We start from the raw sequence: 22,918 nt of genomic DNA, 5'->3' as shown, positions 1-22,918 counted from the left end.
AGAGAAGTGGAGGGATAAATGCATTTCAGAAGATGATACACAAATATACATATTTTTCTTGATGGGGAACTCTTCCATGGCATTGTGTGAGCAAAATAACTAGTTCAATTATTGCTGCAATAGCAAACTAGCTAGAACCACTTACTGAAATTGATCGAGCTATAGTGAACAAGTAGAACCAAAGGGGATGATGGGTTGATTGACGTGGTCAGTGGTATCAAAGAATGAGGAACTCTTAAAGAATAGATAGGAGCTCTCTGGTTTTTGGTGAACATAGTCTGTTTGACCAGACTTCAAGATTAACTTGGCTCAAATATGTTATACTTCACAATACTAGCAACAGAATTTGTGTTGGTGATAGTTGGGAGAGGAAAGGATAGCACAGTTTATTGGAAGAAATCGAACTCCATCTACAAGCCACAGCCTGTCCAGAGATGTAAAGTCTAATGTTTGTTAAAAATTAGCTACAGTGGTTTGCCCTACCCCACAAGCATGATGAATTCCAGTTTTCAAGTTGTCCTTTTAAATGCAGGAGTTGTGTGTGAGTGAAAGATCACATGTGCCCCCAAATCAACTTCTGCATCTACCCTGTAAGCAAATGTTCCAGTCAGCTCAGTTCTATTTGAAGTTCCTGGTACTCTTTTGACTAGGCATATATTCTCACTGCAAGCTATTAAGGCACTTGTGGACTCTGGTGATTCATCTCCGTTCCTTGTTGAGGAGAGGTGGGGGAGAGATTGGAACAGTAGGAGTGTTCCTGTTTCTCAACGTGATGTGCTGGTGCTCTAGGCAGAGCTGGTAGCAATCTGGGTTTCTAAAATATTTGGCTGGTATGTTTTGAGACTTTTTGACATCTGAAAGTAGTGACAAACTCACTTACAAAAGATGTGGGTGACTTGTTTAAGATCAGCACACTGGAACGCTTTCCAAAAGGAATAAATTGCCTCAAGTTTGAGAGCTTGTATTTAATACCACGTAAAGCACGGATAAGCCCTGCCTTCCTCCCAGGTTACTGGATTATCTGCTTGGTGCTATTCCCTGTTTTACCAAGAGGGAAGAATGGAAGGCCACAAGTGTAGCTGTATTTTAAAATGTATATAGCATTCTTAGGGGAGTCATGAATAGAGTGCTAGTAAACCATAATGTTCCGAGAAGCTAGTGTGGTGTAGTGGTTAGAGTGTTGGACTAGGATCTGGGAAATCCAGGTTCAGATCCCCACTCTGCCATGGAAACTCGCTGTGTGATCTTGGATCAATCACTCTCTCTTAGCCCAACCCACCTCAAAGGTTTGTTGAGAGCATAAAATGGAGACGAAAATAACACTGTAAGATGTTTTGGTTCCCCATTGGGGAGAAAGGTGTACAAAGGAAGTGTGAGGCTGTAGAACGGGGTGGAGAATGGTTGTTTCCTTCTTCCATGATTTGAAGTATCTGTCACATGAGGAAGGGACACATAGCATCCATGCTTCCCTTTCCTAAGTCTCATTCTCCATCCTTGTTTTTCTCATCCCGTTTTCAAACATTTTGCATTCAGATTCCTTAAGTAAGACATTTTACCCTTGACAACAAATCAAACTACTACATATACGTGAGATCCCCACTTCAGTCAAGCAAATGTACCTTTGCTCTCCAGGCCTGTTCTTGATCCACCCATTTAGAGTACATATGTTACAAACATGTATTAGCGTAATACACATTTCACTGTAATGGTTTCAAAGAAATGTAGGTTTGGGAAGATATGACCTATAACAAATTTATCCCTTTGTGGTTTGTTATAAGTCATATCTACCCAAACCTATATTCTGGGGTAGGGGGATAGGTTTGAAATAATGAAGGGCCAAATGGATTCCTTGATGGCCTTCCTGGCTACCCTATCCAGAGCGGATCTAAATTGGAGGAGAAGAACATATTAAATCAATATATCTAATTCTCAGCATGGCTCTATCTGTGGATACTTAAATCCAGAGATCCGGGCTATGGGTAAACAAGACAGCTCTTTCTACAAATTTAGGGAAATCCCAGGGTTTACAGAAAAATGTAACATCTAAAAAAATACATGGGAGTGTTAAACTTCCCAATGATAAAAGCAGTACCTGTAGTTTTAAGAAATGAATGCCCTGAGCAGCTGTTGCTAGGTAACTACAATAGTCAGCATTCAAGCCTTGGTTTCTGTCAGTAAAAGCAAAGTAAAGGAGGCAGGGCCTTTTCCAGGGTTTGTTTTGGCATTTGAAGAAGGACTTGGGGTCAGCCCTGGCAGCAACCATTTGGCTACCAAACAACTTGCATAACTTATCCAGGTCTGGTACTTGCTACTGTTCAAGAGCAGCTATCCCACAAAAGATAGTGTTGTATAGTGGTTAGAGTTTCCGCTGAGGATCTTGGACACCCATGTGTAAATTCCCACTCTACTGAAGAAACTCACTGTGTGACCCACATTCTCGGCCTAATCTACCTTGCAGGGTTGTTGTAAAGATAAAATAGAGGAGAGGAGAATGATGTGAGCTGCTTTGGGTTCCCATTGTGGAGAAAGACAGGATATAAATAAAGTAAATAAATACATAAATATACCTGGAGATGGGGTAGGTTGGTAGTAAGCTTGCCAGCTGCCTGCCAATGGTGGGCAAACTCTTGGTGGTTTGCCCCTCTGCCCACCAAATGCTGGCGATCACCAACGGCGGCTATTCACAAAGAAAAACTTAGACTTCAAAACAGACTGTGAGGAGGCCATCACGGCAGAAGCAGCAGATCAGTCCATGAAAGACATGCACCAGTCAAGGAGTATGGCATTGTCAAAGAAAGAACTGGTTCATCACGAGTGCCTCGAGGATGAATCTGAGGAAGAGGATGAGGTCCACCGAATGCAAGCAGCATGAGCCAAGCGATCCGAGTGACAGCCATCTTGGGGGTCCCCATGGGCCAGCTGTGGGGGAGACTACGAACGCAGATCTTGCAGATTCCGCAACACTGAATGCCAGGTGTGCAACAAAAGGAGCCACATAGCACGGGCCTGCAGAGCTGTCAAGAAGGGAGGCTCTCCTCCGCAGTCTCCACGCCAACGATGACCGGCAGTGAAAGGGTCTTCCCGACCAGCAGAATGCCACTCCTTGACAGGGTGTTCTGGTAGTACTATCATCCTGAACACCAAAGTGGGCATTAAGGAAAAGATCCACGTCACAGTGCGTATCGAAGGATTGCCGTGCGAGATGGAGGTTGACACTGGCTCAGCGCTCTCTATTATCTCCATGGACACCTTCAACTGTGTATGCCCCAAGGGAAAGAACTGACGGCTTGAGCCCTGCGATCTCATCTTGATGGACTTCCAGGGATGTCGGGTTCCTGTGGCGGAAGCTGGCCGAGTTGTGGTCAGCTATAAAGACTTTCATGGGACCCTCTGTCTAGTTGTTGTTAAGGGGCGCCTCACTAGCTTTGTCTTTCCTCGGTGAGAGTATACAGCTGTTGCTCTGCATTAACCTAGTTAGAGAGTCTTCTGGAGTGCAAAATAAATCATATGACTCCTAGGTTTCCATTTCAGGCACCTTTTAAAACTGATTGTGCCTGTTTTGCCACTACTGGCGCTGGGGGGTAGGGAGAGAAGGAAAGGAGGCACTAACTACCTCTCAGCACCAGGATCCTTATAAATATGCGCGCTCCCTTTTTCATGGCCTAAAGAGGAAGTGATTTATTGACTGGATGGGATTGCAGGCGCCTACATGCTTTTTGCTATGCTGCGATGGCAAAGATAATATTTCGCTTTATTTCTGCAGCGGCTCAGCCCTGAGTGCATGTAAATACAAGCATAATTGATTTCTTAAAAGTGTGTGCTCCCCCCCCCCGCACCCCATTCCTCCCTGCTGCGGTGGTTTGTACATTACAATGGGAATGGCTGAGAAATCAGGGCTGGTTCCCTAATTAGATGGAGGTCTTGGTTTGGAAGCTTTTGCAAAGCTGTAATTATTAGCAATTTTGCTGTGGCTTAACAGTTCCTAGCATAGAGTATTTTTTACTTCCAGACTATTGTTGAGCCTGTAGGTGTGTAAAAACGTGTGTAAGCTCTCAACATCCTGCCACACTTAAGTGTGACCAAGCTTGCAAACAGGCAGTTAGAAGGGGCACATTGAATTAATGATGCTTTCTACTAGCCCTGTTTGCATGTCATGGTGAACGCATATGTAGTCTTGCCATGTACATGCATGCGTATATCTGTAAAAAAAAGCCAGCACGCGTTCACTTTACAGATGAAACCAGTAACCACTATCTGGGTAAATGTGGGGTTTAAATTGTACCTTCAACTGTACATGTGTTGAATGCCATGTGAGAATTACTCAATGCATGTATAAAGAAAAATCAAGTGTGCTCTGTAACCTTTGAATGACAGAATCATGCCGTGTGTGTCTATCCAAGTCAATATTATCTGCAGCGGCTGGCAGTGGCTCTCGAGGGTCTCAGGCAGAGGCCATTCATACTATCAGCTACCCAATCCTTTTAAGTGGAGTTGGCAAGGATAAGGCCACGCTCACCCTAGGCAGAGGTTCCTTTCATTAAGCCAGGACGTGTGTCTCTATATTTTTCTTTCTGCTGTCTCCTTCGTAACTAAATGGTTGCTGTCTGCTCTTGTGGGAGGAAAGCAAGCACTGACCTGAGTGGGGAAACTTGCCTGCTATCTCTAGCAGTGGATGGCCTTAACCTCAAGGGGAGGGGTGCCGTGGTGGGCTCAATTGCCCCACAAGTCACTGAAAGGCTGAGAGCCGGACCACACGATACGAATTACACGCAAATGACACGAAAACTTACTTACACGTGTTCCAACATTGTTTTCAACTGCCAGGACTGCAGGACCTCCGTTGAACCTGTGTTTGTGGTAGTACAGGTTTTCTCCACGTACCTCCAAGATATCCCATCATGCATCTCCACTTTGCACAGATAGGAAGTGGAAGATACAGGAAATAAGGATGCTCTGCATTGCCGACTTACTGATCATGATGGCATACATGCGCCGTCGCGGCTACACTGGAGCAGAAAATTTTGAATGCATGCCTGGACCAGGACACGTTCTCATCGATAGAATGCTGGACATGGGCATTTGGGGTAAGACAGGACTCCTGACACTCGCTCGGTCTCATGTAATTCGTATCATGTGGTTCGACTCTGAGACCTTCTCTACACCCTGTACTAAAGAGGGGCATTTGGCAGACATAAGGACTTCCATTTAATTATCCACAACACTTTTATTTTGCATTTCCTGTGAGGAGCTGAGGCATTGCACAGCATTCTTCTTCCATTTTATTAATGCTGCAATTCTGGTGAGGGAAGTTAGTCAGTGTGAGTGAGTGAGAGAGAAGCAGACAGGCCCACCTGTCTGAACAAGCATTTGAACTCAGGCCATACCACATCTACTCTTTAACCATACTGGTAATTTGAATTGGACTTCTGTGTATTTATTTAGAATATTTATATGCCATTTCTCCAGAAACCTCTTCAAGGGATTTTACAGAGTAAAAACATTACAGTAAAATCATAAAAACTGTAGAAATATGAAAACAGGCCAGTGTCTAAAAAACAGCATAAAACATTTTAGCAGCCTAAAATGATATTCATAAAACACTCAGGCTAGAAGTAGCTTTTAAAACGATGGAATCCTGTCATATACTTTTGTACCTTTTGTTATGTCTTCTCAAAATATACTTTATATTAATAATTACAGTCCTCTGTTCTTGGTCTCTGGTTATGGAATGCTAATATTTTTAAGACAGGCCATTTTAAGTAGTAGCTTCATAGGTTGGTTTAAAAAAAATCTTTTTTAAAAGCAATTTTTGGCCAGAGATATAGAGGTGTCGAATAGCGTCTCAGTGCCTGGTTTGCTTCCCTCATGTGCCAGTTTTCAGATGGGTCCCCTCAGCTGTATCTCCATGAAGGACAATAAACCCTTTTAACTTTCATCTACAGAATGGGCCAGTTCACCCACCAGGGCTTGATGCCGTCTCTAAATTTAATTCATTCCCTGACATTGGAACAATCCTAACAAGGACTAGAATGTTAAGCGAACAATAGAAAGAAAAAAGTAACGCGTAGGCGTTCTTTGAGACGGTCGGCATCCGCTATCTACAGAGGCCCTCTCTTGACAAGTGGGGAAAGCCATGTTAGGTGGAACGCTTCACAGAAATGGCTGCTGGTATTTAAAAAGTTACTCAAACTCGATCCACACTTGGAGCTCATTAAAAGTGGCCTTTCTGTTCGAAAAGAATAAGGACGTCCCAAGGCAAGGCAGCCTCGGGTAATTGTAATTAAAGGTAATTATAGCTATCTCACTATGCTCCGATACGGATGAAATTTGTAATTTTTCTAAGATAAAACTGGGCCTCTCTGATCTGTGGAAATGAATAGAAAATGCAAAGAAAAGAGGGATATGGTTCCTTTATGGTTGGGAATATTCCTCTAACAATGTTCATAAAATGGACCTGGGGATTTTTGGCTCCAGTCTAGTAAGAGATGACACACAAAGCTACCTTCTACTGAGTCAAACCCTTGGTCTATCAAGATCCATTTTGTCTACTCAGACTGGCTACAGGTCTCCAGAGTCTCTGCTACAGGTCTTTCTCATCACCTGCTACCAAATTCCTTTAAATAGAGATACCAGGGATTGAACCTGGAACCTTTTGCCTACATGGCAGATGTTCTTCCATTGAGCTGTGGCACCACCCTAGTTATACAGTTTGAACAGTACTCATGATACTTATCCTCATCCCACAAGCTTCATCCTGTAGCAGGCTGACTGCAGATGTCCAGGTTTGATGTTAGTCCACCAGACATCTCCTCTTGAACCCCTGTGACAGTTTGGTGTAGCAGTTAAGAGCGTGGGACTCTAATCTGGAGAGCCAGGTTTGATTCCCCACTCCTCTGCTTGAAGCCAGCTGGGTGACCTTGGGCTAGTCACGGCTCTCCGGAGCTCTCTCAGCCCCACCCACCTCACAGGGTGATTGTTGTGGGGATAATAATGACATACTTTGTAAACCACTCTGAGTGGGCATTAAGTTGTTGTGAAGGGAGGTATATAAATCAAATGTTGTTGTTATTATTATTATTAAAAGTACTAATGTGCTGCTATTTTGTTGCGTGTGATGTGGTTTTTTTCCGACACCTTATACCTGTTGTTCATAATCCTCCAGCTCTTTAAAACTGCTTTCCTTTGGGCCAGAAGTAATGATCCTGCTACATGGTAGCTGCATTAAATTTGCTAGTCCTGTGCAAAGACCAGGCAAGTTTCTCCACGCCCAGAAAGAAGGTACATAGGAATCGCTTTCCATTGAGAAAGAGGTGCCATCTTTGCATGTACGAGCCGCTTTGCTATATCAGGTCCAGCGAGTCCAGCATACTCTCCCCAATAGCAACCATTCAGATGCTGCTGGGTGCTCAAAGCAGTATGTGGAGGGAATAGACATCCTCTGTTTTGGCCCCGGTATCTGGTGTCGAGAGATATACTGCCTCTGTGCTTGGAAGATCCATTTAGCTTCGGAGAGGCTTATTGCTGTATGTGGACTGATTGTCCAAAGTGGTCAACTTGCGGAACTGACCATGCAACCCTAAGCAGAGTTGCAATCTTGAAGTGACTGGGCTCAAAAGAGTATATCTCTGCATACGGATTAAACGATAAATCTTGTAAGGTCACTTCATGTTGCGAGAAGTAATGTTAGTCTGAGAAAGGTGGGAAAATGTCTACATAGATTTGAAATGGACTGCATATTGTGAGATTCATATATACAGTTTTTTAATCTTTCTCTCTGAAAGTATTCACTTATTTAGGGTACTGGTACAAAAGCACGGGACCCCGGGGAACTGTATATGAAATTCCCCAAACCCTGGGGAACTGTAATGAATTCAAACGCAAATTCGGTGACTGCTTGGCATAAACCCTGGTCTGAGTTAATGGTCTACATATTCCAAAATCAGAGAAATCAGAGAAAAGACTGCAGGAAGGACCTATAATTATGACCACTCTGTTCAGTTCTTCCATTGCATACGGAATCCAGACCACAAAGAAACATATTGTCAAAGCATTCTTCCATTGACTTTTTGCCGGTACTTGACCATCTGAATAGATCAACCACACGTGTGGACTACTTGCTACATCCAATTAAATCCAGCAAACTATCGCTCTTCCAGGAATCAGACAGAGGGAAAAAAAAGAAGATCCTGACATCCGAAAGTGCTCTAATATAACCAACAATGAGTCAGCCGATGTACATCATCTTCATTTCAGAAAGGCCATGTACTTCTTTGTACCTGTCACAGATGAAGCCGCGTGATGGTTTTAATGAGTTATCACTGAAGAAGTCCAGCAAAAGGCAGATTCAGCAATGACATGTTTATATAAACTCTGAAGACTGCAGATAAGGGTCCCGGATTCCCAATGCCCGGTAAGATGATTGAGGAGCAACTGAGCACTTGTTGGAAAAGCTGACTGAGTTAAGAAACATCCTAAAAGAGCTGGATCAGTACGGAAATGCCTTATGCCTGGGTCAAGAGAATGAAGCCACAGGAGGTTAGTATTGATTTCCAAATCTCAGCTTCTCAAACGGAGGGAATGATCCTAGACCAGAGTACTTCAGGTGGGTAGCCATGTTGGCCTGTAGTAGAAGAGCAAGACTTGGGTCCAGTAGCACCTTAGAGACCAACTAGATTTCTTTCAAATGCAGATGGTGGAAAAAGGCCTCCAAGTCACCAAAGAACAGTTAGTCTTTAAGGTGCTACTGGGCTCGATTCTTGCTACTCCAGAGAGGTGGGCTTCTGGGCACATCCAGAAAATGGGCTGTTGAATCAATCAATGAAAACTAGGATCCCCATGATGAATAAGGCAGAGAACTGCTATCACATCAACAGATGAGTTGGGGATGAAGCTTGGTTGTTTTATCACATATCTCAGGCCTTGTAAGTGACTGGAAAAAGGGGAGAAAAGGAGCCAAAATCTGGACCCCAGTAGCTTTGCTGCTCTTCTATGCTGCTGCTGCTGCTGCTGATGATGACAATGATAACTGCGCTTGTATACAGCTCTTCTAGACAGATTAGTGCCCCACTTAGAGTGGTGAAGAAAGTCAGTGTTATTATTATCCCCACAATCCAGCTGGGGCTGAGAGGAATGGCTTCCCCAAGCTCATAGCAGTAGTGGGGTTCAAACCAGCAGAGTGCTGATTTGCAGTCCAACCACTTAACCACTGCGCTACAGCAGCTCTCTTGCAATGACTTTACCAAGACTTGCCTAGACTTTACCACAACTTGTCTCTCATGACACTAGCTAGGTTGTTGGGGTGTGAGATGTATTCCAGTAGCTTGAAGTAGACCCTGATATCTTCTTTCCACATACCCTGGGTTGGCAGAGAGCAGGGGCTTTTTCACCCTGAGAGCTGCATCTGGGGCTCCACCTGCTTTGGAGGCTCGTCAGTTGGACTCTGAGTATTCCTGTTTCTAGGGCCCATAGACAACGCTGAAGATGGGCACTCCAAAGTGGGCAGAGCCCCAGATGTGGCTGTCCCCTTTCCCTCTGCTGCTCTTGATTAGGGTTGCTAACCTCCAGGTGGGGGCTGGGAGCTCTCTTGGAATTGCAGCTGATCTTCAGACTACAGAGATCTGCTCCCGTGGAGGAAATGGCAGCTTTGGAGGGCGGGCTCTGTGGCATCACATCCTGCTGAGCTCCCCCCTCCCTGAACCTGGTTTTCCCAGGCACCATTCCCCAAGCTGGAGGTGGCAACCCTACTCTTCAGGGCACCCCTCAGGCTAACAATTCTTCAGAAATTAGCTGATGTCACAGTTAAGTGCACCACTGACAAATTGTGAAGCATCTTAAGGGTCATATGAAAAGCTCCTATGGGCTGGATACGATGCTTTTTCCCCACCCCGGGATGTAATGTACCCACCTTCAGCACTGACTATTCTATAGCTGCTTGCTCTCACTATCTCTAGCAGAGGTCATTTCGTAGAAAAAGCTGCAGGAACACATTAGCATAACTCATTAGCATATGCCACACCCCTTGCCATCACCAGAAGTGTGTCATTAGCATAACTGATTTGCATATGTCACACCCCCTGACCTCACCTACTCTGGCTGTTTTGGACACAATCCTGGCCATTCAGGGCTGAAATTAGGCCCAAAATGGCAAAAAGGGGCTGAAAATGGCTGAAAAGGGGCTAAAATGGTCAGAATTGGGCCACTGCTGAGCAGGAGATTGATCCACTACCCGTAAGAGGCCTGATCCTGGCCATTTTGGGTCAAATCCTGGCTGTTTTAGGCCCAATTCTGGCCATTTTGGGACCAATCCAGGCCAAAATGGCCAAAAATCAGGTGGGCAGGGCCACCTGACATGTGACCTCTTTGGAGAACTACCGGAACTGCGTTCCCGGGCGTTCCCCCTCAAAACGAGCCCTGACCCCTAGTATTCAAGAAATTCCGATACCCCTGCAACTGTTCGAAAGCAAACCTCACATCGTTCTTCTGGAGGTGCCAGGCTTAGAAAAATGTCCATGCCATTGGTCTGAAACCCAGGATGAGAACGAGGCCTTTTGTAGCGTACGCAAGTGGAACTCGACGCCAGGCTTCTCCTACCCCATCATGGCTGAGGCAGACGGGGAGTGTGCTGCTCAGCGTTAACCTTTTTAATATTCTGTAGGCTAATTGTCTCTCCATTCCTCCTTCCCCCCCTCCCAGGTTAATGAGGTGGTTAAGAGGGGAGGAGAGAGAAGGCTTCCCAATAGCATTGCCAAGCAAATGGAAAAGGTCAGGGTAATACATTCTATTATTATCTCTTGTAGACCGCACAAAGGTGTCCCAGATTTGGCATCTCCTCGTGATGGATTGTAACAAGAAAAAGTCTTGCTGTTAAATCTGCTCTTTGTGACAGTCGTCGTTGTGTTGAAAGATGGGACTCTTGAAGAATGGAGCCCACCTTTTCTGGCTGGTTTGATGATTAAGGGAATGCAGAAGGCCATCACTTAGAGAGGGTTGCCAGATGCAATTCTGAAAGACAGCCCATGTGCCTTTGCGCATTTCCAGACTCTCTTGATTGTAATTACTGCATAGTGCTGTGTTCTCCTCTCTCTTTTCTGCCTCATGTTGCCACCCTTATGCCAACAGTTTAACTTCTCAGTAGGTTCCTACCTTCCCACCATGGCTTTTTATAGAATTTAATCTTGTCATATACGTGACTCCTTCAGTGTTTGAAGAGAAGCAAGCTAGGCATTTTCCACAGGGAATCTCTCTTCCCTCTACCTGGGCTGAGAATGGTTTCATTAGCAGAACCAATTGTGTCTATCAGGAAGACTTGACTACTGTTGTGAGACTGAAATACTGTTGGGAAATTTGATGAAGTATCTGGTAGATCCTTTCAAGTATTGTGCTTCAATATTTGGCATGGAGAATGCCTTGGAAGGAGCCGTAGCTCAGTGGTAGAGTGCATGCTTTGAACACAAAAGGTCCCTGGCTTGGTCCCTGCAATCTCTAGTTGAGGAATTTGAGAGCTAAGTTACAAGAGACGAATTACACGAGGAGCACATGAAGGGAGATGCAATGTTAGCTGGGAAGCTGAGTTTTAAAAGAGATGGGAAGACTTTGTCAATATCCCCTCTTTACAGATTGCTGCTCAGAAGGTTTGTTTATTTCCTCTTTGCCTCTTAGAAGGGGAGGTGAAACTGACAGAGCCTTTGGGAGACAAAGAGGAAATTAAAAAGTCCTCTGAGCAGGGATCTCCCTGGCTCTGTAGAGAGGGGAAATTGACAAAGCCTTCCCATCTCTTTTAAAACTCAGCTTCCCCGCGAACATTGCGACTCCTTTCACGTGCTCCTCCTCGTGTAATTCGTCTCTTGTAGCTTGGCTCTCAGGCAACAGGTGTTGGAAAGATCTTGTATGTTTAGATGCCTTAAACCAAGTTAACTATCGGTCCATCACATCTGATACTGTGCATTCCGAACCAATCGGATCTCAGGCTCTGATTGCCACAGCCAATCATATTAGACAGTATTGGCCCTCAGCCCAGCATGCTGCAGTGGACCAAGAATGAGAAGATGCAAGTTCAAATCTGCACTTGGCTGTGAAGCCCATCTTGGACCAATCATGTGCTCAGCCTAATCCAGAATGGCTATAAGGTTAGAATAGGTAGCAAAGAGTGATGTAGACCAGCTTGTGCTTCTTGGAAGAAGAATAGGAATAAAATGTGGTAGGCAGAGTACCTATGGAACTTAAGGTCCTCCAAGCCAATCGCAGCCTCACAACCACATGTGGATTCTACTGGCAGCTCAGTCAGATTATTTATTTTTGCGGCCTATCAAAACTGTAGATTTGTTAAGCATCCAGGTATTGCTGGGAGGAAAGACGGCTAGTTTAGAGGGAATTACTCTGCTGACTTTGGGTGCGGTATCACTGGCAGACTGAATGAAGGACGTGGGGCTACTTTGGGGCCCAGCTCTTCTGATGGGCAAACCGGTCAGCATTGTAGCTAAAGGTGCCTTTTCCCAGTTACATCAGGTGTGGAGTTTCATCTCCTCCTTGATTCTGGCAAGGTGGCATCATGCGCATGGCTAGGCTAATACATTGCCCTTTACATGAGCCCACCCTTAAAAAAAAACCCCAATTATTTTGGTGCCTGTTATATTTCCAGGCTCAGTGTAAGGTGCTGGTTCTGACCTTTAAAGTCCTTCATGCCCCAGGCCCCACATATCTTAAGGACTGTCTCCCCCTGTGTGAACCTGGTCACCAGCTTCATTCTTCATACCAGCTTCTCCTCAGCATTTCCTCACACAGCGAGTTTTGCAGCGTAAACCTAGAGGCAGGTGTAGTGGTGAGTGTTGGAGGGGGATCTGAAAGATTGAGGTATGAATCCCCGCTCTGCTATGGGAGCTGGCTGGGTGACCTCGGGCCAGTCACATGCTCTCGGCCTAAGCTACCTCACAGGGTTGTTTTGACTCCTCATGGGGGAGGAAAGTGGAGAATCAATGAAGTGCATAAATAAATCATAAATTAAAAAACGTACATGAATAGGATTCTGAGTAGACCTACTTAGGATTGCTCTTTTGGTCTTTGGTAACCCATTCAAGGGCCGTTTTCACACTACTTACCTGCTCCCAGAACGTTGCAAAACATCGCACAAAAACCGCGGAAGATAGCGTCTTCTTGCGAGAGTTTTGCGCGACATCACGCAAAACTCTCGCGAGAAGACGCTATCTTCCGTGTTTTTTGCGAGATGTTTCACAATGTTTCGGGAGCAGGTAAGTAGTATGAAAACAGCCCAGAGCTTTCTTAGAAGCTGCCCCCCCTCCCCTCCCCTCCCCTCCCCTAATCTGGAGCAGGCTACCAGTAGATGTGAAGGAGTGTTACCCATGAGTAATGAGTGTTTAGGAGACCCAATAAGCCAGTTTTATTCCAGAGGGCTTTCTGCTGATTTTTATTGATGTTTTATGCACAGAGAATATGGTTTAGTCTGTTATTTATTGTTGTTGCTCAGGTATGATGTATTTTCTGCTTTTATTCACACATATGTCAACAATTGCCCTGGGCCCATGCTTTGGCGAAAGGTGGTCTATTTTTTTTTATTAGTGGGCCACAACTTGTACAGGTCTAGAACCACGTCTTCCAGTTTGCAGGATCTGAGCAAGTCTGTTAATGATAGGACGTTCTGGAGGTCTTTCATTCATAGGGTCGCCATAGGTCAGAGGCGACTTGACGGCATATAACTTGCACACACACGTCCTTCAGTTATTCTACCTTATCCTTGAATGCACATATGTAATTCCTTTCAGCGCTTTGCTAAAGAGAATAGGTTTTTCTTTTTATACTGCTAATAAAAATGTTTATTCAGAACAGCTGGACCTACTATCTCATGGGAGCAGTAGTTCTGCATTGTGGTTAAGTGCTAATAATAATTTCAAAAATTACCAGGTCAGGACCATGACATTATTCCATGCTAATTTTTGCGCTGAGGAGGTGCACCGAGCCCCTTCTCTTCACGGCTGAGAGCTCTGCTTTTTGATCCCTAACAATCCCTCTGCTCCTTCTGACACCACCCTGGTTAGCGTTCAAAAAAGATAACTTTTGAGAGAGTCTTCCTTCCCCCCTTCTCATCCAGTTGTAACATTTCTGAAGAGGAGCTTTCTGGTCACTCTTTATTCTGTCCTGTGCCATTTAAAAGTCTTGGTTACAAGCAAAATCAAAAAGAGTCCAGTAGCACCTTTAAGACTAACCAATTTTATTGTAGCATAAGCTTTCCTATCACTTTCATTTCAGTACAAAGATCTTGCTGTCATCAACACAACTTTCTCACTGTATATTTGTATAGTGAGAGACTGGTGGTCTTTTCAACATCTGAACTGTTTCTGTAGACAGGTAAGATACACAGGCAAGATGAAGAATTCAGCACAAAAATAGTTTTAAAATCATGGTACATTAAACAATGAGAGAAATGTAAAATGTTGGTCAGTAGTGCCAGATTGTTGCCTTGCATGTCCAACATACACGTACAGAATCTTAATTATTGGTTTAGGAAACCTGTATGTCACTTCTCCAGGTCTGCTCCAGGCGGCTGACAGCTAAAATAATAAAACAAAACTAATAAAAACAAGTCGATAAATTAATTAATGCCAATGAAATAAGTTGACAAAACAAAGGCAGTAGAAAAAAAAGAACAGATTGATAAAAATGTGCCAATAGAAACAAGCCAGGCCAATTAAACAAAATGAGGGTACAAAAGTACATAAAACAAATAGAGCAGTCTAAGAGGATATTAGTAAAACAGTTCTCAGGCTAGGAGCAGGCCATAAAACAACTGAAAAGAAATCTTTTAGTTAGAAAGCCTGGGTAAAGAGAAATGTTTCAGCCTGAAACCTAAAGGAAAGTAAGGGAGGAACCAGGCAAGCCTCAAGGGGGCGACGATTTCACAGGTGAGATTCCATCAACAAAAAAGCCATGTCTGGTTGCCTCCTGCCTCACCTCTGGAGGTGAGGGCACAGAGAACAAGGCTAAAAAGGATGTTAGCTGGCAGGTTGGACAGCAAGGCAGTCTTTCAAAGTCTCCCAGCCGCAAGTCATTTAGGGCCATATAGATAAGAACCAACATTTTGAACTGTGCCCAGAAAACAGACGGGCAGCCAATGTCCGATGCATCTGATGAAAAGAGCTGTGGTTCTCGAAAGCTTATGCCTCAAACAAGTTATGCCTCAATAAAGTCATGCCTCAATAAAGTCTTAAAGGTGCTACCGGACTTATTACTATTTTACAACCCTAATCTAGCCACTGACGATATGGCAACTGTATTTTGGAACAAGTGACATTTCCAAACGTTTTTCAAAGGCAGCCCCATGTACGGCCCAATACAGTAATCTAATCTGGATGTGATCAAAGCATGGATCGCTGTGTCCAGATACCACAAGCAGAAATGCATGGAAGTCTTAGAAGAAGCCATGAAGTGTGTGGGCTGGCGAATGGCTCTTGGAGTTCAGCCTGCCACCAGGAGACCCCAATAGGCTTGTCAGATGCCTTTACCCTTCTGGCAGGAGGCAGGGGGGGGACCCAGTACTCACAGTTTTGAAAATGCTCTCATGCTTTGGGCCGGACCGATTCTTTAAGAATCAACCCATTTGGGACCCCAAGAGAAGTGTAGGAGCATTCCTGCAGCCAAAGTGATGATGCCACTCCTGGAAGTGACATTGTTGTGCCTTGCCGGCAGTGCACTTCCTGTGGGCTTGCCTGGGAGGTATTTTGCCTCCTGGGCTCATCCCCTGTACCTCCCCTCCACCCGCCGGCCAGGTGAGTGGTGGCAAAGGCTGGAGGATGGGAGCGGGGACTTCCCCACCCCTACTGGTGGATTGGCAGCCCTAGACCCCAAACCTGAGTTTCGGGACCAAAGCCTGAGGCCTAGCAATCCTAGAATGCCAATATGAACTATGTCTAGGGTTGGGAAATTCCTGGAGATTTTGGGGGTGGAGCCTGAAGAGAGTGAGGTTTGGGGAGGGGAGGGGCCTCAGTGGGGAATAATTCCATAGAGTTCACCCTTCAAGGTAACCATTTTCTCCAGGGGAACTGATCTCTGTTGCCTGGAGATCAGCTATCACCTGGAGGCTGGCAAGTCTAACAATGTCCTTGACTGGATTCCCCGGACTAAGGCAGGCCCAGAGGCAGCCAAAAGCTGTTGTTAACCAGCAACTCATTCACGCTGATGTGACACAGATCAGGCAGCGTCCTTCCCTTGCATTAAAGATAAAAGAAACACTGGAACACGCCCAGGCAGCCGCTGGGCCTCTTAGGAGGTTACAAGGAAGGTTAATGATTAAAAGGACTCTCAAGGATATTTTACATGTTATGAAATGGAAAATGTTCATCAAAAATATGACTGGGTATCTTGGCGACAGTAATTCTCAAAAAGAGACCAGGTCCAGCCTTTGGCAGGTCTCCAAGACTGGAGGGAGAGGAGTGTTACATGATAGCCATTGAAAGTGCCCCTCTCCTTGTTCACATGATATTCTAGCTTATGGGCTCTCTGGGTCAGTCTGGAAGAATGTGATATAAGGGGAGGAACTGGTATTAGGCTCATCAAAAGCCTTCCAAATCAAAACCAGAACCTTGCTTTGGGCTTGAAAAGCATGGGCTTGAAAAGCAACCAAGATTGCCAAATGACTGGGAAAGAAAGGAAGAAAGACAACCCTATCCTGGCTAATTCTATACTTGTAACAGTTGTATGCTCTGAAGAAATCAGCAGGTAATGGTTTTCAGGGCATGAAGATAAACATGATTATTTGCTAATGGCTGCAGATCTACTGCTAAAGAGGCAGCTAAATAAGAGGCTGATTTAAAAGTTGGCAGCCGTGAAGAACAGAAAATCAGAATGGATATCACAGCAATTTCGGCCGTTTCTTTTTTTCTTCTTTTTAAAAAATTCCTGTTCTTAAAAGTATATAATGCCAGGAGTATCTGAGAAAGAGAGTGAGAGGATGTACTTCTGATCTAGTGCTTTAAGAAAATAGGAAGCATTTAGAAAATAATTGTCATGATTCTTGCGAAATCATCCTCCCTATTTACCTTGCCTGCATTCATCAAAAAGGGATGCTAGTCAGAGTGTCATAAAATTCCATTTGGGGAAAAAAAGAAACCCTGCCACAATTACCTGGCCTCTATAGTGCAATAATACTTTGTAGCTCTGTCCCAGGGGTCCATACCAGCTCAAGGTAGCTTGGATTATGCAGAAAACGTTTGATCAATTTTTGATTCCATTACACAATTTCTTTTGAGTCACAGTTGCATAAATCAAGCTGTTATCCTGCTGGTGGGCTCATGCGTTTTGCATGCATTTTGATTTAAGAGTTTATGAAAAAAAATCTTGCTGGGCTTTATGAGACAATATATCCTGTGAGCGCATGGCCAGAATGCCACAGACATCTGAAGGGGAAATAGTTTGTGCTAGCCAAAGCACGTGCTCTGTCCCAAAGCATTTAATGCTAGGACGTAAATGTCCAGTTAGCTTAAGGCTCTGGGTTTTTCAGACTGTGTTCTGGGCAGTTCTGGGGTTCTACTGAAGCTCGTCAAACATGAGTAGGTCAGTGATGGTGCATTGGCTTCCTTAGAATCATAGAATAATAGGGTTGAAGGGCCATGAGGGTCATCTAGTCCAGCCCCCTTGAAATACCATCACTGATCTCCTCCATCAATCTACAGCTGCAAGGAACTTTTGGGTGTGTATAGGCTGTACTGTCCACTAAAGTAGGTGTGGTCAGGGTAACCATATGTGGAGAAACGCCATTCTGTTGGTGGAGTTAACTTTCTATGGGCTGCGGAGGGGAGGGTCCAGTTCTGGAGTAGAATGTGATTGGAGGGAGAGCGAGTCAGTTGGTGGAGGGGAGTTGGAAGTTGACAGTTGGTGGCTGGAGTTGAGGGAGAGATGGCTCTGAGGGGAGATGTAGATCTAATGTAACCCCAGGTATCAAAGGATCGGGCCTGCCCTACACAACATCTCATTAGGGCATGAGGGAGATAGAGTAGGGATTTCTGTTTATGTTTTATTATTCCTTCTGTTCACTGTATATTTGCCTGTGTATAGTTAGAAGTTAAATAAATAATTTTTGGAATTTATGAAGGAAGAAAGATCTTCTGTTCCACATAGTCCCCCAACCGCTTGGGCCCACTAGAAGAGGAGGGAGGTTAGGAGACTGTCCTGCCTTACCAGGACCCCATACAGGGACAGTGGTGGCAGCAACTACCCGGAGACAGGAAAGTGAGACGGCTCCTCCAGGTGCTGGGCTAGGCAAGGGAGGGGTAGGCAGAGCGGGGTCTATCAGTTAAGACAAAAAAGAAGGGAGAGGCCCCGTTTCGCCATACCATGAATCCAACAGGCTTGCCCTTCGTGAAATCTTTGTGCATGTCCCTGAATCTTCTGCAGCACCCAAGGATTCCATGGCAACTGCACAATGCTTTGCCAGCAGGAAGTCATTATGGGAAGGGTTTCATGACATCAGAGCAGCCATGGCCCATCATGTATCTTGTTTCACACCTAGTGGTCAACTGGATTGTCCCCAGATGGCCCACAGGCAGGGACATAGAGGCCAAACTTACCCTGAAGTTGCCTCCCCAACAGAGGTAGGTTATTACCTCTGAACATTAACTCTGTGGATAATAAACATTGATGGACTTACCCTCCATTAACCTGAGTGGTTTTATCCAACCACACATGCAGCAGTAGCAACCTTTATTGGCATTACAACCAACTATATATGTATGGAAGGGTGCTGGAGTCTTCCTGTATTGCTCTCTGCTCCTGTTCACCTTTACTGAATATCTGATCATTCGTTGACTTGACAGCTGATTGTGCTGTGACCGTGAACTGTCTCTAGTGAAATATTTTGTGTTTGAGATAATATAGAAGGTCTTTTTGTGGTGTTTTTAAAAATGCAAGCTAGCATTTGATACTGCATTTGCTGAGTTTTAAACAAGTCCTTGGTGAGGTCAGCCATTGTGAATTCCTCTCTAGCTCTCATTTGGGTAGGTCCATGTGGGGGTACTTAGAGGACAAAATTACAGGAGGTTCTGTGAAGACTGAGGAACGCACCACCAGACTGCAGCTATACATTCAGCGGCAATTTGTCAATACTCTCTCTAGGGCTTTTTTTCAGCTGGAACGGAGTTCCAGCACCTCTTGAAAATGGTCATATGGCTGGTGGCCCTGCCCCCTGATCTCCAGACAGAGGGGAGTTTAGCTTGCCCTCCGCGCCACACCAATCTAAACTCCCCTCTGTCTGGAAATCAGGGGGTGGGGCCACCAGCCATGTGACCATTTTTGCCGAGGGTGATTTAAACTTTAAAAAACTCCCCCTTGTTCCAGCTAACCCAAAGTGATGTCATTGTGCAGTCCTGAGTTCCACCACTGAGTTCCAACACCTCTTTTCCCAGAAAAAAAGCCCTGACTCCCTCATTAGTCTTTGTCTTCTTCTTCCCACTTCCCTGGGCAGTCTGTAGGAGGAGTGGGGGAATTCGATAGCCCTTGGCCTGAACTTGCTTTAAAAGCCTGCTGCATGGCAGCAGTGGCATTTTTGGACAATGCCCCAGCCCACTGAAGTGTGGGACAGGGACTATAATGCCTGCTAATAATGGCTTAGCAGAAATATCATGTGATGTGCTGTCATATGATGATTGGGATGGGTCAAAGAGGGCCAAAGGGAGGCTGAGAGGGAATCTTGGTTTAACTCTTGGTCTTCCGCGGTTTATCCCTATTTCCACATAATTTCATTGGCCCTGGAAGGATCATCTCTGAACACTGGGAAAGCACTCCGCCCACATTAATGTGGCAGCAAGACCAGTGCTTTGAATATGCATGGATCAGATTGCACAGTCGATAGTCCTTGCATCTTTAAGAATAAAGTGTGGTTGTGGAAAGTATTTAGGGGTTTGGGTCAGAGACTAAGCCACTGTAGCATGGAACGAGCACAGGCTCTTTAAAGAGGCTTCCAAAAGCCTCAGAGGATAAGTTTGGTTCTCATGCAGGCTGGCTGAAGCTTCATTTTCCCAAAGGGGAGAACATTAAAGTTACTCAATACTAATTGACAGAAAAGCATCTGCAAGGGTTTCACCCCTTGCCTGTAAATTACAGCGGGTCGTTTAGATAAGGGGCTGATAATATACGAGAAGAGCCTGGGCTGGGAACGTGTGAAATTCCTTTCTGTAACTTGTAGAAGATGTTTTTAATTCACGGGCCTACGTAATTGTACTTTTGAAAAGAACAAAGTGAACTAAAGAACAACAACATTACTTGAGAAATCTTCTGACTATAGGGTATAAAAAGGGTTGGCAAAATGCTTTCGGGGCTACACCTGCTAATTAGCAGAGGGGCTTGCAAGAGTCATCTACTGTTGGCACTGTAGTCCAAGAGCTCTCGTTTAAGGAGTGAGGAGGAGAAATTATATTGTTGTGCTTAGTCTTAGATTTTATCATATATATATATATTAAGTCTATAGGGTTAAGTTATTCTTTTGCCATATATTCAATAAAGCCTTAGACTTGGTTAAGCATATTTCCTTTTGTACAGAGTGCACTTTTTTTCTAGATAGGGACAGTTAGGAAGTTTAGTCTAAGCACCAATCACAAGCCTTGGTAAGGGGCCAACTGAGCACGGACTAGGGGAGTCGCGGGGCCCAAGGAGGTCGGGTCTCTCCCAAAATATTCCCGCCACAGTGGTCTCATAGAGTGACCATGCCTGCATGTCCTGTGATCCAACGGCAACCACCTGCCCCTGTCAGAATGCTCAGTTAACCTTCTATTCTCGAGGGCTGACAAAGACTGCAAAATAGGATTGGTTTGTCAGAAGTTGAGTAGGTCTGGTCTACAGGTTGGGAAGCACTGGTCTAGTTGCTGTTATATATTTTTGTGTGCATGTATGTTTGGGCTCTAAAAAGAAAAGAAACATTGTTTCCTAATTCTTACTGGAACAAATGGTGCCTTCTCCAAAAGAGTCTTCCCCGGACAAGACCCGTCAATATGAATGGGAAGTCCTGCATGAGACCAACTCTGGTTGGATCATGCATAAAATAAGGGCTGGAGTAACGATCCGATTTTTCTGCCAGGTTTGAATAAACAAGGCCGTTCTGCGTAAGAATCCAGTCAAGCATCCCATGAACGTTTATTCCTGTCAGTTGAGACTAATGAAGTGCAGGAGCTCCTTGCTAAAGATGAGCCATACAGAGGGGCCACCTCATTAATTTGAAGGCAGGCCTTTGTTGTCCCACCTGTCAAACTCCTGCTATACTAATGTCCTCTTCTTGCCATCTCTGGTGCCGGATGGGAGCCTCTTCCCCAGTAGGACTAGGAGGGCTGTTCGCTTTGAAGCCGCTTCATTTTCATTTTCTGCCTCCTCGCAGTTCTAAGTTTTTTGGTCTTTAAGAAACTATCTTCTAATTGGTATAAGAAGTCTTCTATAATTCCAACCTACAGGCAAACATAAAAAGAACAGAGGCTGTCAAACAGCATTGCACCCGCCTGCTTGCATAGACTCAATATTCTTTGTTGTATGGATTATATTATTTTCCATCAAAATGCAATTGTTGAATTAGTTTTTTAAAGTATGTTTTTTAAATTGAGAACTTAGAAACTCTGCCTCAAATGCATCTTTCATGCTCATCCTGAAAACTGGATCTTTCCTATTTCCATTTTACCCAGGGGAGACCTGAGTCTGAAGCAAACCGTTTTGTTGAAGGCCTGCCTTCACCATAGATAAGACCTATCAGTGGCTACTAGCCTTGGTGATTAATGGGAAACTCCATATTCAGAGGCAGTAGACCTTTGAATACTGGGGCCAGGAGGCAACTTTAGGGGAAGGCCTCACTCTCTGTGCCCTGTTGTTGACCCCCCCCCCTAGCAACTGGCTGGCCTCTGTATGAGACAGGACACTATACTAGTAGGGTTCTCAGCCTCCGGGTGGTGGCTGGAGATCTCCTGGAATTACAACTGATCTCCCACCAACAGAGATCAATTTCCCTGGCGAAAATGGCAGCATTGGAAGGTGAAGTCTGTAGCATTATGCCTTGCCAAGGCCCCTCCTCTCCTCAAACCCCACCCTCTTCAGGCTCCTCTCTCCAAATCTCCAGGAATTTCCAGGAATTTTCCAACCCTAACTGGCAACCACAGGTCTGGTGCACCAGGCATCTTCTTATGTTCTTAAAGACATGAGGTAGGTATGCAGAACTGTAGATTCTCTAATGCAGTCTCCTTCCAACAGACCTTCTACTAGGTACTGGGAAGGGGATGGCTTGCATCATTATTGCTCTGATATCAGTGAGGGAGGAGGGAGGGAAGTTTTTTAAATCCCCCCCCCTCCTGAATTTGTGACTTTGCCATTGTTGAGGCTGCTTGCTTGGAAATCAGCAAGAACACTGTTGGGGGGTGGGTGGGAAGGAGCTGAACCTGTTGCCCCACCTGGCACTAAAACACCACCCAGGACTGGCTGGGAGCTGCTGGTTCTGAGCCAGGCTAGCCTTCTTCTTCACAGTGAGACTTAAACGGCAAGAGGATGGTGCCTTCCAGCATGGAAGTTGAACTCAGGTGAGGAACTCCTTCATTTGTTGGTTGCTGAACTGCGGGCTGTTGAGTACAGAGGATCAGGTAGCAGTTTCCCCCAGGCCAGTTTGGCTAGGAATGTGATGGTGTTTTGCTATCTTCTGGGCATGGAGTAAGGGTCACTGTGTGTGTGTGTGTGTGTGTGTGTGTGTGTGTGTGTGTGTGTGTGTGTGTGAGGTAGTTGTGAATTTCCTGCATTGTGCAAGGGGTTGGACTAAATGACTCTAGAGTTCCCTTCTAACTCTATGATTCTATGAGGTTGAAAGGGAGATTTTCTGGTTTGTTGGGAGGCTTCTTAAGGCTCTAAGAGTTGATTACTCTACTATTGCTCAGGTATGTGTACTGAAGTCACAGGC

At 45.0% G+C, this 22,918-nt stretch overlaps 1 protein-coding gene across 1 annotated transcript in view; it reads right to left on the bottom strand.

Moving 5' to 3' along the window:
* Positions 1-21,311: 21,311 nt before the first annotated feature.
* The window catches only part of SPATA16 (spermatogenesis associated 16), a 183,403-nt gene continuing 181,796 nt past the window's right edge, over positions 21,312-22,918 (bottom strand). The window contains exon 10 of the mRNA XM_054983481.1: positions 21,312-21,434. Within this exon, the coding sequence (XP_054839456.1) occupies positions 21,312-21,434 (123 nt within the window). The remainder of the gene's footprint in view (positions 21,435-22,918) is intronic.

The sequence above is a fragment of the Eublepharis macularius genome, chromosome 6 (assembly GCF_028583425.1).
Source record: "Eublepharis macularius isolate TG4126 chromosome 6, MPM_Emac_v1.0, whole genome shotgun sequence".
Lineage (NCBI taxonomy): Eukaryota > Metazoa > Chordata > Lepidosauria > Squamata > Eublepharidae > Eublepharis > Eublepharis macularius.
Note: the sequence above shows the minus strand (reverse complement) of the source record. Positions and strands in the feature narration are given on the sequence as shown.